This window comes from Callithrix jacchus, chromosome 15 (genome assembly GCF_049354715.1).
Source record: "Callithrix jacchus isolate 240 chromosome 15, calJac240_pri, whole genome shotgun sequence".
NCBI classification, from domain to species: Eukaryota; Metazoa; Chordata; class Mammalia; order Primates; family Cebidae; genus Callithrix; species Callithrix jacchus.
Genome location: NC_133516.1, coordinates 46,406,207 through 46,420,324, shown reverse-complemented (window position 1 = coordinate 46,420,324; position 14,118 = coordinate 46,406,207). Strand labels below are relative to the sequence as shown.

The 14,118-nt window shown below is 38.7% G+C and overlaps 1 protein-coding gene across 9 annotated transcripts in view; it reads left to right on the top strand.

The window, feature by feature from the left end:
• The window catches only part of ADAMTS9 (ADAM metallopeptidase with thrombospondin type 1 motif 9), a 170,608-nt gene that overhangs the window by 57,864 nt on the left and 98,626 nt on the right, over window positions 1-14,118 (top strand). For all 9 annotated transcript variants that reach the window (XR_013527414.1, XR_013527413.1, XM_078351404.1 and 6 more), the window contains 5 exons: window positions 395-512; window positions 770-865; window positions 9,760-9,926; window positions 10,019-10,148; window positions 11,108-11,234. Coding sequence is in view for 7 of the 9 variants with exons in the window: in XM_078351404.1 (XP_078207530.1) it covers window positions 395-512; window positions 770-865; window positions 9,760-9,926; window positions 10,019-10,148; window positions 11,108-11,234 (638 nt within the window). In the remaining 2 variants the exon portion in view is untranslated. The remainder of the gene's footprint in view (window positions 1-394; window positions 513-769; window positions 866-9,759; window positions 9,927-10,018; window positions 10,149-11,107; window positions 11,235-14,118) is intronic.

Sequence of the window (14,118 nt, the reverse complement as noted above, 5' to 3'; positions counted from 1 at the left end):
CAGTCCTCACCTATGCCCTTTTTTTTTTTTCATTCCTAAGCAATTTTTTTTTAAAAACTACTATGCTTACTTATAGACTAATGCTTTTCACACATTTATCTCTAGATGAATCACCTGTGGAATCCTATTAAAATGACAACTCTGATCCAGTAGATCTGGGTGGGTCCTGAAATGCTGCATTCCTGATCGCATCAAAGATACTCATTGCTGCTGGTCCAAGGACCATATTTTAAATAGCAAGGCAGTAATCAATTTCAGTTCTCAACCTTTGCAAGTTTAAAGGGACCTGACTTTCTTCTCATTTTCAGTGCACACGATTAAAAGAAATACATTATTTGCCATTTTATAATTTCTATAATACTTACATTTACTTCAAATCTTTTCTTTTTAAAAGCAAGCTGGATGCGATCATGTTTTAAACTCAAAAGCCCGGAGAGATAAATGTGGAGTTTGCGGTGGCGATAATTCTTCATGCAAGACAGTGGCAGGAACATTTAATACAGTACATTATGGTAAGAATCTGCTCCTAAGAACCATGAGAAGGAATATGGTCCAAGTTTGAAAATTGTTAACCACATGTAACACATAAAAATATTAATGTCAAGCATAAAAATCAGGCTCGTTATGGTGGATTATCCGTCAAGTAGAAGGTACCTAATAGAATTATATGAGAATTATATTCTATTCCTTTGTTGTCCACTTTTTATTCCATACTTGGAAAAAGTGAACCATTCCATGGAGTACTGAATTTCTGCTAAATTCTTTTCAGGTTACAATACTGTGGTCCGAATTCCAGCTGGTGCTACCAATATTGATGTGCGGCAGCACAGTTTCTCAGGGGAAAAAGACGATGACAACTATTTAGGTGAGATGGGATACCCCACCACTTGCAAGTTCTGGTTCTATGAAGCAGTGGTCAGATACTACTACTTTCCTGCTCTGCATGTAGAGGGAGGGCTTTCAGATGGCATGGATTTTCATAAAATAAGTGGATCTCAAAATTCATCATTGTATTTCTCCCTCATACATATGCCCTCAGAGTATTGACTGAAGTAGTGTAGCTGCACTATTTGATATCAACGGATTTACACTGGATCTTAAAAAATAGAAAGGCCCCAAGTCAAATTTGAAAGTACTTATCCTCTAAGTTTAGCATAAAATCCTTGCTCTCATTGAGTCTTCTTAAAAAGCTGTCCTGTGGGGAACTGACTTGCAAATGTTTTATCAGAGTCATTACTTGACTTAATTTTTATGTTATCAGCTCTAACCAGTAGCAGACTACTGGTAGACTTATTCAGTATTTCGTTATGCCTGCTCATTGCAAAAGGTTCTATGATGACATGTATTTTTCTCAAATTATTACTAGAATAGCAGTACTATGCAGATTTTTTATCCTTCTCTCACTGAACCTAGGTGCATGATTAATTCGTATCTATTCCCTATATTTAAACCACAGCATACTAATGACCCTGTGTTGATTTTCAACAGTTTTCTCAGCCTAGTCCCATCTTATTATTTATTTATGTTTAAATTTTAAGTTCTGGGGTACATGTGCAAGATGTGCAGGTTTGTTACATAGGTAAACATGCGCCATGGTGATTTGCTGTACCTGTCAACCCATCATCTAGATATTAAGCCCAAATGGATTAGCTATTTTTCTTAATGCTCTCCCTTCCCTGCACATCCTGCATCCCACAGGTCCCATTGTGTGTTGTTCCCTTCCCTGTATTTTTGAGCCAGGATCTCACTCTGTCACCCAGGCTGGAGTGCAGTGGTGTGATGACAGCTCACTGCAGCTTCAACCTCCTAGGCTCAAGAGATCCTCCCACCTCAGCCTGAGTAGCTGGGACTATATGCACTCACTACTATACACAGCTAGTTATTTTTTATTTTTATTTCATATTTATAGAGCTGATGTCTCACTGTTACCCAGGCTGGGCTTGGACTCCTGGCCTAAAGCAATCTTCCTGCCTTGGCCTCCCAAAATGCTGAGATTACAGACATGAGTCACCATGCCTGGCCCAGTCTCACTTTAATTTATTTTTCTGTAAATTGCAATAAGTGATTGTGAAATTTGCCTAACTGCCATTTAAAAGAAAGAGGACTTGGAGAGGAGAGTCATGACCGAAAGGGATTTAACTGGTCACCTTACACAAAACTCTTCCCAGCTGTGAAGAGCAGCATGCCTTACACTCAGATCTAGAATACATTAGAGCAGTCTTGCTGGGCAGTCAATCTTTAAAAGAAATGAATGTACTTTCTTTCTGGTAATATCCAGGCAGGAACTCTATTTATCTATCTGAATTCAACCTGTGTAGAGGCCCTTAATCTAAGCATTTGGACATATTGAACCAGTAAATGAGTATTTGTTGAACTAAATTAAAGCCTTTATCTCTATGTTGAAATGTCTCCATGAAGCTGCATAGATAGACAGTGAGCCTTTAGCTAAGCATGCTAATCAAGTACGATATTTACACCTGACTCCATTAAGGCATTTGCTGCTATCGCCATTCATTCACTCACTCACTTATTTAATATGTGCCAGGCACTGTTCTAGGCACAATGAACAAAACAGATCCAAAAAAGTATTGTGTCCTCTTGGATATTACTTTTTAGTGGCACAATAAACAAAAGGCAATAAACAGTAACCTGATGGATAAGCCAACTCCCTACTGCTTTAGCTGATAAGTGCTGCTAGAAATCAGAGCAGCCTAAGGGCAATTGGGATACCAAGGGTGAGATGTGAAATGTTCGAATCATAGAGCAAGATAACAGGCTCTTTAGGGGAAGAGCATTCCAGGCAAAGGGAATAGCCATTGCAAAATTCTTGAAGTAGGGAAAAAGAGGGAGGCGGTGTGGCTGTTGCCAAGTGAGCACAGAAGACACTTTTAGGTAAGTTAAACAGGACTAGATCATATAGGACTATATACCCATTTTAAGAACTTTGGCTTGGACCCTGAGAGACATGGGAAGCCACTGGAGATTTTGAGCTGAGGAATGACGTCTTATTGCATTTATATTTTCCAAGGAGCACTCTGGCTGGTACATTGAGAAGAGATGATAGAGGAAGTGTGTATAGGACAGAAGCAATGACATTGATTAGGAAATCATTGCAGTAATCCAAGAGAGAGTGCTAGTGGCTTGGCCCCAATGGGAGCAGTGAAAGTGACAATATGTGGTTAGATTCTGGATATCTTTTGAAGTTGGAACCATTATGATTTGTTGATGGATTGAATGTAGTGTGTGAGAGAAAGAAAGGAGTTAAAGGTACAAAAGAATCTCAAAACTCCAAGGTCAAAACCTAAGCAATGGGATGGATGGAGTTGTCAACAACTGAGATGACAAGACAAGTTACATAATTATCCTTATGACCACTAGTGTTTTAAAGTAGAGCAGGGTCTTTACATTTTCAGCTACTAATATGAAGCCCACATATGATACACACAAAGCAAATGATTGCCAAATTGTTGAACAGCCATTGTCCATGCTGTTTTTACTGAATACCTACTGTGCACTTAATGGAGAATGGGGTTACCTTGGAAATGTTCATTCATCTCCTCTTTCAATGGCCATAAAGCCCTACTTGGAATAAATTACTCAATAACTACATCAGCTTTTCACTACCCTAAATATCCAAATGAGTGGCAACTTTAAAAAACACTTGGGGGACTGTTCTCAAAATATTTGGCAGGGGAAACCCTTCATTTCTCCTTGCACAGCTGCAGAATAGGACAAGCATTTTTCTTCATACATTTGGTAATAAATTTAAGCATGTGGCTGCTGTGTCCTTACTACTTCCTAATTAAATCATACAGCATTGCATGCAGCCTACTTTATAAATTTATTTCCTGAGACCTGAAGGCCATGTTGAGTTACTCCATTCTTCTCTTTGAAAGAGAGAAGGATTCTCTTCTATTCTTCCCTTTCTTGGAAAAATAATCTCCCTTCAAGTAGTGGCCTCAATTCAATTCAACTTAATCAGTGCACATCAAGCGCCTGAATTCAGGGAGGACCTCATGATAACCTTTTATTATTCTCTGGAGGTTTCTTAATCTCCTTGTAAAGAATGCAAACAAAATTAAAGAAGATTTGTCATCTGGGACAGGCAGTCTGAGTAAGTTATGGCTCTTTAATGGAATAGAATGGGAAAGTCGCCTGTTGGCATAAGAAAGTCTCTCTAGAAGCAGATGAAAAGTGTGCAAGCCTACATTGCACGTCACAGTCCACTGAGTGTGAAAGTTGAGACCTCAGAGCCTTTGAACCTCACGGTGGTTACTCAACAAGTTAGGAAGAATTTGATGTTGTCATCAAGTCTGGCATGTGTAAATGTTTACTCTTGGCTTGAGGGAACATGGAGCAAATGCACTGAGAAGGTTTTACAACCCACACTGAGTCTCGTGTTGAGTACATTCGCAGCTGTTCCATTGCTTAGCAATCTTCATCTTTATCCCTTATATTTTTTTCAATGTCAGCCAAGCCATACTTTTCTGTGTATGGGAGGTAGGGAGTGATTTCCAGGAGAGAGGGCCTTTTGTAGCAACCCAGCTCTGATGGGTGCAATGGGAGGGAAACCAACCCAGGAAATTAGCTCCCCTAATCGCATTAGTGGGAGCTTGGGCATTAGGCTCTTGTTTTCAGGAAACTATTTGTTTCACAAAGTACCAAAGCAGAAAGCCTCCCTGTCAAAGGTCATCCTTTCACATGGACCCCTTCCTCCTGTTGAGCTAAAGCCAAGTTGTACCCAGGGCCACCATGTTCGTTATCTCTTTAGAAGAAAAAGTGGCCATTTCTATGATACTTATTTGTCTCCAGCACACTTAGCTCTTGATCAATTGTGGCAATGAGAAGATGGGAATCGATGCAGTGCAAGATAAAATAGGATTTTTTTTTCATCTGATGATTTTAAGGATCTCTGGGGCCAAACTGCTTATGAGGGCAGATCTTAAGAGGAATCTTATATCATTTGTGCTCTTTTTTTCTCCCTCCTCACATCTACTGGAATAACGAATATGCACTGAAGGGTGAAATACCCTGAGTCAGCAAAGCATGAAAGGAAAGCTTGGAAACATTGGAAAAGACCCCCCAAATTAACCCAGAGTAGACTATCACTCTTTGCATATGACCACACTGGATTATCACTTGATTTGTAGAACCTGCATGTGACATTTTATTTCCCCCTTTTTAGCAAGACATCAGCTGTGTAGCTAGCATGCAACTTCATCTGAAAGAATTGGGTGATTTTGTTGACAGCATATCACACTATCACCATGTGAGTGACCAGCATTAGGGAGCAGCCCCAGGATGCCCAAGGTGCCTCGGAAACAACCGGCTTCAGTCAGTGACCCGTTGAAACTCCTGCCTCTTGCATGGCTGGGGGGTCTCACACTGCAGGAGCTGCAGACAAGACGAGGTTGTCAGAGGTTTACACTGACTGAGAAAGAGTCATTTGGCTGGAAGCACTCTATCCTCCTTGTCATGAGTGTCAGATTCCATCAATCACGTATTCTTTCAGCATCATCGCTTGAGCACCTACTATGGGTTGGGATCTTTTGTGGGCCTGTAAAAGTAAATTTTTATTTTTATTTTATTATTTTACATATTTAAAGGTAGGAGTACAGGTTTCTAACAGGCATATATTGGGTAGTGGTGAAGTCTGGGCTTTTTGTATATCCATCACACAAATAATAAACATTGTACCCAATAGGTAATTTTTCAACCGTTATCCCCCTTTTACCCTCCCACCTTTGATAGTCTTCAATGTCTATTATTGGAGATAGTGATTTTTAGATGGCTGCTTTGCTCAAGGGCTCATGCAGTCTACCAAAACGAACAATTTGCATGAAAGAAAATCTACAACACAAACATACTTCGTTTCTATTTGTATACAAGAGAACAAATGCATGAACTCATTTAGTCATTTAACAAACATTTGTTAGCTCCCTTCTTGGAAAATTTTAGTAGTTTATAGGCTCTGGAGACAGATTTCCATGATTAGGAGCCATGGGGCCTTGGGAAATTAACTATTTCTAAGTCATGCTTTTCTTACCCATAAATTAGGCATCTATAATAGACACTACTTTAGAGAGGTGTGGTAAGGAGACAGTACATAAAACGGTATTTTCATCTTCCAAGAACTAAAGCTTATATGGATTATTATTTAATCTGTATAAAAATCCTGTAACTCTGGGAGAAACTGAGGCTTAGAGAGGTTAAGTAATTTATTTAAGGTGATACAAATAGAAAATGGGAATAACTGGAATCCTTATTGGCCTGACTTCAGATGCTACACACTTAACCTCTTCACTCTACTGCCTCCATGTAGAATGATATATGGCTTACCTGGAAGTATACAGAACTTGAAATTTAGGTTTATTGGTGGGAGTGAATGGCAAGACTGGAAAGATAGGTGGATAAGATTTGTAAAGTTACAGGGAAGTTATTCTCAGGAGGTTTAACTGTCTTCTGTAGGTAGTGGTGATTATCAAAGGATTTTGAGCTGAGAAGGTGGAGGGTATTTTATCCTTTTAAAAGCTAATCTTGACATTTCCCTGTGTCACCACACTCTTCCCAGTCATTTCAAATAAAGGCACCTTATTCTTCTCTTGGGGCTAAATTTGTTCACATGAGTGAGAATTCTGGTAAATGAAGTGCTGGATTAGGAACAGAATTCAATGCAGTTAATTCCTAATCCTGGAACCAGTAGCCCTGTGCCAGTAAAGTGTCCAGTTGCAAGAACTCTGTGAGGTTCCCATGTCTAAGACAATAAGGATCCTACTGCTGCTGAACCACAAATATTCAGAGCTTCATCTTAGCCCTCTTTAATCTCCACATAAGGGTATAATATCTACTTAACCCAAATCCTGGGAACCTCTTTATGTACACATTGCTTCTCTCCTGAGTGGTGAAAGATAATGTGTCACCTACATTGATGATGACCTGCATCAATGAAAGATGAGTTAGGATCTGGCTAATACCTCAGACATCTTCATCACTCCTCATTCCACAACCAAGACAGATATCATCAATATGGTGCGAAGACATGTTGCTGCCAGTGAATCATGTTCAGCATGGCTTGTCAGGCAGCTGGTACCAATTGACTGACACTGGCACAGGAGAGGAAAATGATTTGCCATCCATGAGTTAAATTTCCTTGTTCCTTTTATTTACCTAAATTCATAGCCTGTACCTTTCAAGGGCATCCTCACTACTTAAATTTGCTACTCATGGACAAATTACACAAGGTAAGAGGACCTTTCTCTAGTATTTGTTCAGAGCCCAAATTTGTAATAGCTCTGATTTATCAAATACCTGGTTCCTGTCAAGCCCAATACTCAAGAAGACTTATTATTCAAGGAGCAGTGGTACCAGGGCAGAAAAAAGCTGTACCATCAAAATTTTATATTAAATGCTAGAGGGAAAAGACATGATTGAGATTTTACCTTGAGAAATTAATCCAAAATTATGAAAATAAGTTTATTTTTATTTGACCATCAACAAAATTATATCTTCATTTCAGTCATGCCAAGGTTTTGGAAAGAATAAAGCAATTGGCAAATATTTTTGCATACTTTTTCATATCAAGTCACATAATAGAACAGTAGTATATTCTTGACTTAAAGTCTAAATTTAACAGTAAAATCTGAAAGGGAGTCAATTTTAGAAAAGTTCTCTAGAGATTTGTTAACTTTCCCAGTAATCTCTCTTGACCTTTTCATAAATAATTTCTTCTGAAGCAGCTGTTGTCTCATCTTCCTTGTCAAGTCAATGTTCTTTCTTGTTTCGTCTTTCAGCTTCAGTGAGGGATACTTGACAAATAAAAATTGCATATATTTAAGGTGTTCAACTTAATGATTTTATACTCCTATATATTGTGAAATAATCACCAAAACCAGTCTAATTAATGTACCTATCATCTACATAGTTACCATTTCCTTTTGTTTCTTTTTTCTTTCCTTTCCTCCTTCCTCTTTCCTTTTCTTTCTTTCTCTCTCCTACTCTCTTTGTTTCTTTCAACACTCATGATCTGGCCTGAAAGCAAATTTCAAGTATGTATGGTTGGTTAACTATAGTCGCATTGCTGTACACTAGATCTCCCGAATGTATTCATCTTGCATAACTAAACCGTTGTATCTTTGACCAACATCTCCCATTCCCCCTCCCTCTTGCTCCTGAGCATTTACCACTCTTCTCTCTGCTTCTAGCAGTTTGACTATTTTGAACTCTGCCAGGTTCTCATTTGGCCAACATTTTGACATTCAATTTAAGCAGTTTTCCAATATCACTTTTTCAGCATCACTGATTTTTTTTTCATCTTTTATGAGATCTGGAGTAGATTTATTCATTCTTCCCCAAAGGAACTAGTTACTGAGCACCTGCCATGTGCTTTTCCAGAAGCTGGGATATAGTAGTAAATAAAATGATCCCACCATTCTTGCCATCATGGGTCTTACATTCTTGTTTGGGAAGAGAGTATAAACAAAGTGCCATGGAGAAAAATCAAGGTGAGAAAGGAGATAGGAAGTATGTAATCTGTGCTGACAATGGGAAGCAGTTGCAGGTTTAGAAATAATAGTCTGTGTAGTTGTATTAACCTTTTACGGTGTGACAAATTATCTCAGGACATAGTGGCTTAGAACAACAAATATATACTATCTCTCAGTGTCTCATGTAAGGAATTAGGGAACAGCATATCTGGGTGTTTCTGGTTTGAAGTCTCTCATGAGTTTGCAGTCAAGATGGCAGTTAGGAATGTATTATTATCTGAAGACTCAACGAGGGCTTAAGAATCCACTTCCAAGATGACTCACTCAGAGGCTGTTGGCAGAAGGAATCAGTGCTTCCTTGCTGCTTGCAGGCCTCTCTGTGGGCTTCTTTGGTATCCTCACAAGATGGCAGCTGGCTTCTTCCAGAACCAGAGGTCTAAGGAAGAGCAAGACAGAGCCACAGTCCCTTTGATCTTACCTTAGAAGTCATACTCTGTTGCTTCTGCATTATCCTATTGATTGCAGATTGCGGTCATTCCTATTGAATTTGGGAGGGAATGACACACGGTGTGAATACCACATTGAATGATTGCAGTCATTCCTATTGAATTTGGGAGGGAATGACACACGGTGTGAATACCACATTGAATGATTGCAGTCATTCCTATTGAATTTGGGAGGGAATGACACACGGTGTGAATACCACGCGGTAAGGATCACTGGGGTCATATTTGAGGCTGGCTACCACAGTAAGCCACACTGAAAAGGAGACCTTTGAGTATCATATTAACCATGGATTTTCAGATTCCAACATCCGTCAAAGAAATCTTAACAAAGATTCAACTGGCTTGACTAATTCTAGTATATTCAGATTTGTGTAGGAACCAATTTTATAAGTTTTCAGTTCACTAATACATATTTTTAAATCATATCAACACTTTTGCTTCCATCTATAATTCTGTAACTGTGGAACTTGTACAACAAGTTCCAGGTTTATTAGCACACCTAGGTTACATTTTATTTTTCACAGGTACCACAAGTGGGTAGGTGCTTTTATCTCCACTTTAGAGATAAAGAAATGGAGATGGATGGAAAATGATTCCCAAGGCCACACAGCTGGCAAGTGGCAAAGCTGGGATTTGAAGCCATGCCTGTCTGGCTCAAAAGTCCCCATTCTGTGCACAGTGACTCTCTACCTATCTAGATGTTACTTCATAGTTCAAACAGCTAGTCATTGACAGAAGATCAGTGTATTATTGTCTTTCCTCACCTACAGCTTTATCAAGCAGTAAAGGTGAATTCTTGCTAAATGGAAACTTTGTTGTCACAATGGCCAAAAGGGAAATCCGCATTGGGAATGCTGTGGTAGAGTACAGCGGATCTGAGACTGTCGTAGAAAGAATAAATGCAACAGATCGCATTGAACAAGAACTTCTACTTCAGGTAAAAACTTGACTGTGAGCCTACCACTCTTTTCTTCTGCTCGGCATCACCAAGCCCACACATGATCTTTCTGTCTTGTCCACACATTCTAGGTTTTGTCGGTGGGAAAGTTATACAACCCTGACGTACGCTATTCTTTCAATATTCCCATTGAAGATAAACCTCAGCAGTTTTACTGGAACAGTCATGGGCCATGGCAAGCATGCAGCAAACCCTGCCAAGGTATCTGCTTTGAATTTGAGTTCGGGGGATTTGAGAGAAGTTTTTTATCTTTTTTTTTTTTTTTTTTTTTTTAATAACAGCCAAATGTATGCAAACTGTGAACCGTTCTATCTGCATACATTCTCTAATCTCTTTTCTTTGAATGTGTCTGGTCATTTTTGGCTGGGAAGTTGAACTTTTTAAGGGCTTCAGGACATTTGAGGTTTCTTTACCCTAAGAGATCTTTGTACAGATTTGTAAAACCAAGCAGAAATCACTTCTGCCACTGTAATTTTCCAGAGGCATGGTTTTAGTAGTCATATCATATGTTATTTATTTTGTTTTCTTTTGTCTAAATTAGGAGTCAGCAAACCATAGTTAGTAGGCCAAATCCAGCCCACTACCTACTTTTTTTTTCTTTTTCTTTTTTCTCTTTCTTTCTCTCTCTCAGTTTTTTTTTGTTTGTTTGTTTGTTTGGTTTTGTTTTATTTTGAGATACTTTTGCTCTGTCGCCCAAGCTGCAGTGCAGTGGCACAATCTCAGCTCCCTGCAATCTCTGCCTCCCAGGTTCAAGAGATTCTCATGCCTCAGTCTCCCAAGTAGCTGGGATTACAGGCACATGCCACCAAGCCCAGCTGGTTTTTATATTTTTGGTAGAGAAGGAATTTCACCTCAGATGATCCACCCAACTCACTCTCCCGAAGTGTTGAGATTACAGGTGCGAGCCACTGCACAGGGACTACCTACTTTTATAAATAAAGTTTTATTGGAACACAGCCATGCCGATTTTTTTTATTTGTTGCCTATAAGTGGCTGCTTTTGCCCTGTAATATCAGGGTTGAATAGTGCAACAGAGACCATACACCCTGAAGATATTTACTGTCTAGCTCTTTAGAGAAAATGTTTACCAATCTAGGGTCTAAATTGTTTGTGGAATAGATTACTTTTTCTGAATTAATTTTTTTTCCCTCTCTGCTTAGGGGAGCGGAAACGAAAACCTGTTTGCACCAGGGAATCTGATCAGCTTACTGTTTCTGATCAAAGATGTGATCGGCTGCCTCAGCCTGGACCCATTAGTGAACCCTGTGGCACAGACTGTGACCTGAGGTGGGCAACTGTTTCCTCAAAGTCTTTACCACTGAATTGTGAGAGTCTTGCGGGAGGTCCCAGCAGGAGAAGTGGAAGGAGGGGATGCTGGTCTTTAGTTCCCCTTTCTTGTGTTTCAGTGAAATAAGCTTTAACCAATTCCCCATCCCTCTGGAAATGATTATCCAGGACATACATGTGCAGATTTCTTGTTCACCTAAGAATTTAATATAGCTAATAGAATATGGCACTTGCCAAAAAAACATTCTCAGTTGATTCTCACAACTTGCTGGGTAGGTATTAGCATTATGATTGAGTCACATTGTATGTAAAATCTTGTTTTGAAAGTCAAAAGAAAAGGGGAGAACCTCATCCCTCTGTAAGGATCTATGTATCTACTGAGAGTGCATACCATCCAGTAGAAGAACTCCTACACACATGAAAGTTGCAGTGTACTAACGTAGTGTCATGGAAGAAACAAGAAAATATATATACAGATGTCTGAGAATTCAAACAATTCTTTATTTAAGAAAAGTATAAAATCTGAGGCAGGAAATATTGGGTGGGTGGAGCACTCTGAAGCTTTTCCACTTGCCTGCAAGGTTGACTGTAAGGTTGACTGTGTCATATTGAAATATTTAGTAGTCAAGGCTTGCATAGTACAGTCTGCATGACGGTTAAATGCAGTTAAGGTGCGTTGCTGTTTTGTCCTCCTTTTAAGAAGGAAATTCAGTGGAGAGTGTGTGGGGAACATGTTAGGGTCTCACCATTTATAAGCAGAAAAGTGAATACTTAAGCATTTTGAAGGCTTCACATTACAATGCCAAATCCTCTCAAAGGATATTGGTTGCCTATAGTGCTTTAGGGCAGATTATAAGGCCTTCTTGAGGCTCTGAGAAAACAGAGGAGCTATGAGATTGACTAATAAAGTCTGCCATGGGAGTGAGAGGGGCAGTTATGGTAAGAGTGTCATATCTTTGCCAGTCCTGACTGAAGGCTCTGACTTCAAAGTCCAGGATCTTTCTAGTCTCTACCCCAGTGTCACTGACTTTCTAGCTCATTGCTCTAGTGAAATTAGCTTGCCAAAATATATTGACAAAAGTCATTGTAAAAAAAAAACAAGAAGACATTAAAAGACATTTATACTAGGCAATATTCTTGTTGTAGATGCTGTCCATATAAACCCATTGTTTCAGTCAATTGAGTTAAATTAAAGTTCAAGTCCTCAGGAAAAAATAATTAGCTAACTGCCAAACTGAATTAATCACTAAAGTTTGAGAAAAAAATTGAATTGGTGGATAGATGCCTTAATAAATTGGGAATGGCAACATTTTCAGAGTAGCCTTTTATCAAATTATCACTGTATTCCCCAGTACTCTGTAATGGTTATGGTAATAGAGTCAACCATTTACTAAGAACTATTTTTTAACAGTTATATATTATCCCATTAATATTCTTTTACTAATAGGATAGTTCTTAGATTATCCCATTGTCTATTAACCTATTAATATAATTAATACCCTACTAATTCTTCAAATGACATTATGACTTATATATTATTACCATTGTACAAATAAGGAAAATAGAGGCTGAGAGTCTTTAAGCAAAGTCCCCAAACTCACACAACTAGTTAGTGGAGTGACGGAAATATAAATGTGGTCTGTCTGCACCTAGATCCTGTGCTTAAACCTCAGGACAGAGCTGTTTTTATTCTTCATTCAGTTATGATGATGAGTGCTACCCATGGATTCTATTCTGTGTGCCTTCTCTACCTTTGTGAAAAGAAAGAATTCCTATGAGCTTTCTGCCCCATCCCTGTTCTCTTCCTTGCTTGGAGCCCCTTACCTGTCTTTTCTCCACTGGTTGAATCAGAACGGGACTGATTGAGTCTCCCATGATAAGTACAGTTACAGCAGAACTCCTGCCTGCAGCACTAAGTGTGCTCCTGTGATCGTAAAGATGATGAATTTATATAAAGCATTTCAAATAATAGAACATGATCATAAAAAGTAAATAATTCTTTAAGAACCCTCTTTTTAAGTTTACCCATGGAGCACCAGTTTGAGAGTGGAGATAATGTTTTAGCTGTTATTTTGAAAAACTATTTTTCACTTTGAGCAGATTCCAAAATGAGCCACGATTTAATTTGTGATGATGGTGGCTTATGTGATGTTCTCCAGAGTTTCTCCTCCACTGAAAGCCCTTAGACATAAACTTTAAACAGTGCTTAGAAAGCTAATGCATTAAAAGGTAGACTCAGAGCCATGAGTTTTTATGTAAAATGATGCAAAAGATCTTGAATAGATTTCTGTTTATTGGTTTATGTGGAGTTACATGATACTTGAAACTTGGTTGGAGAGTGAAACACCAAGGATAATGATAATAATAATAAATTATAACAGTAATAGCTACTTTTCTTGAATACCTGCCATATGTGTGAAATGCTACACATGCCTTGCCTCGCTCAATCTTCCAAATAGCCCAGTGAAATGGATTCTGTTTTCTCTCCATTTCACAGACGAGGAAACTGAGGCTTAGTGAAGTCAAGTGACTCAATTAGGGTCACTTAGTTAATGAGTGACACTCAAATAAGGCCTTTCTGATTCCATAGTTCATCCCCTGATTTTTATTAATAGTGATGTCACAATCCCCAGGTAAAATCAGGGCTTCAGGCCTTTCCATTTCATATAGTAGGTATGCTAGATATGCTAGCATACTAAGCTATTCTAAATTCTAAATTCCCCATTTGGAGAAAGTCACTATTTTTTTAACACTTAACTTTTATATATATATTCTATTCAGACCAAACAAGGACAGCAGGTCAGATCACAGATTCTGACGATAATAATAGCACCTCTGATTAAAGAAAAGGTGAAGGGATATGGCCAGGTCTTTTGGTAGATGT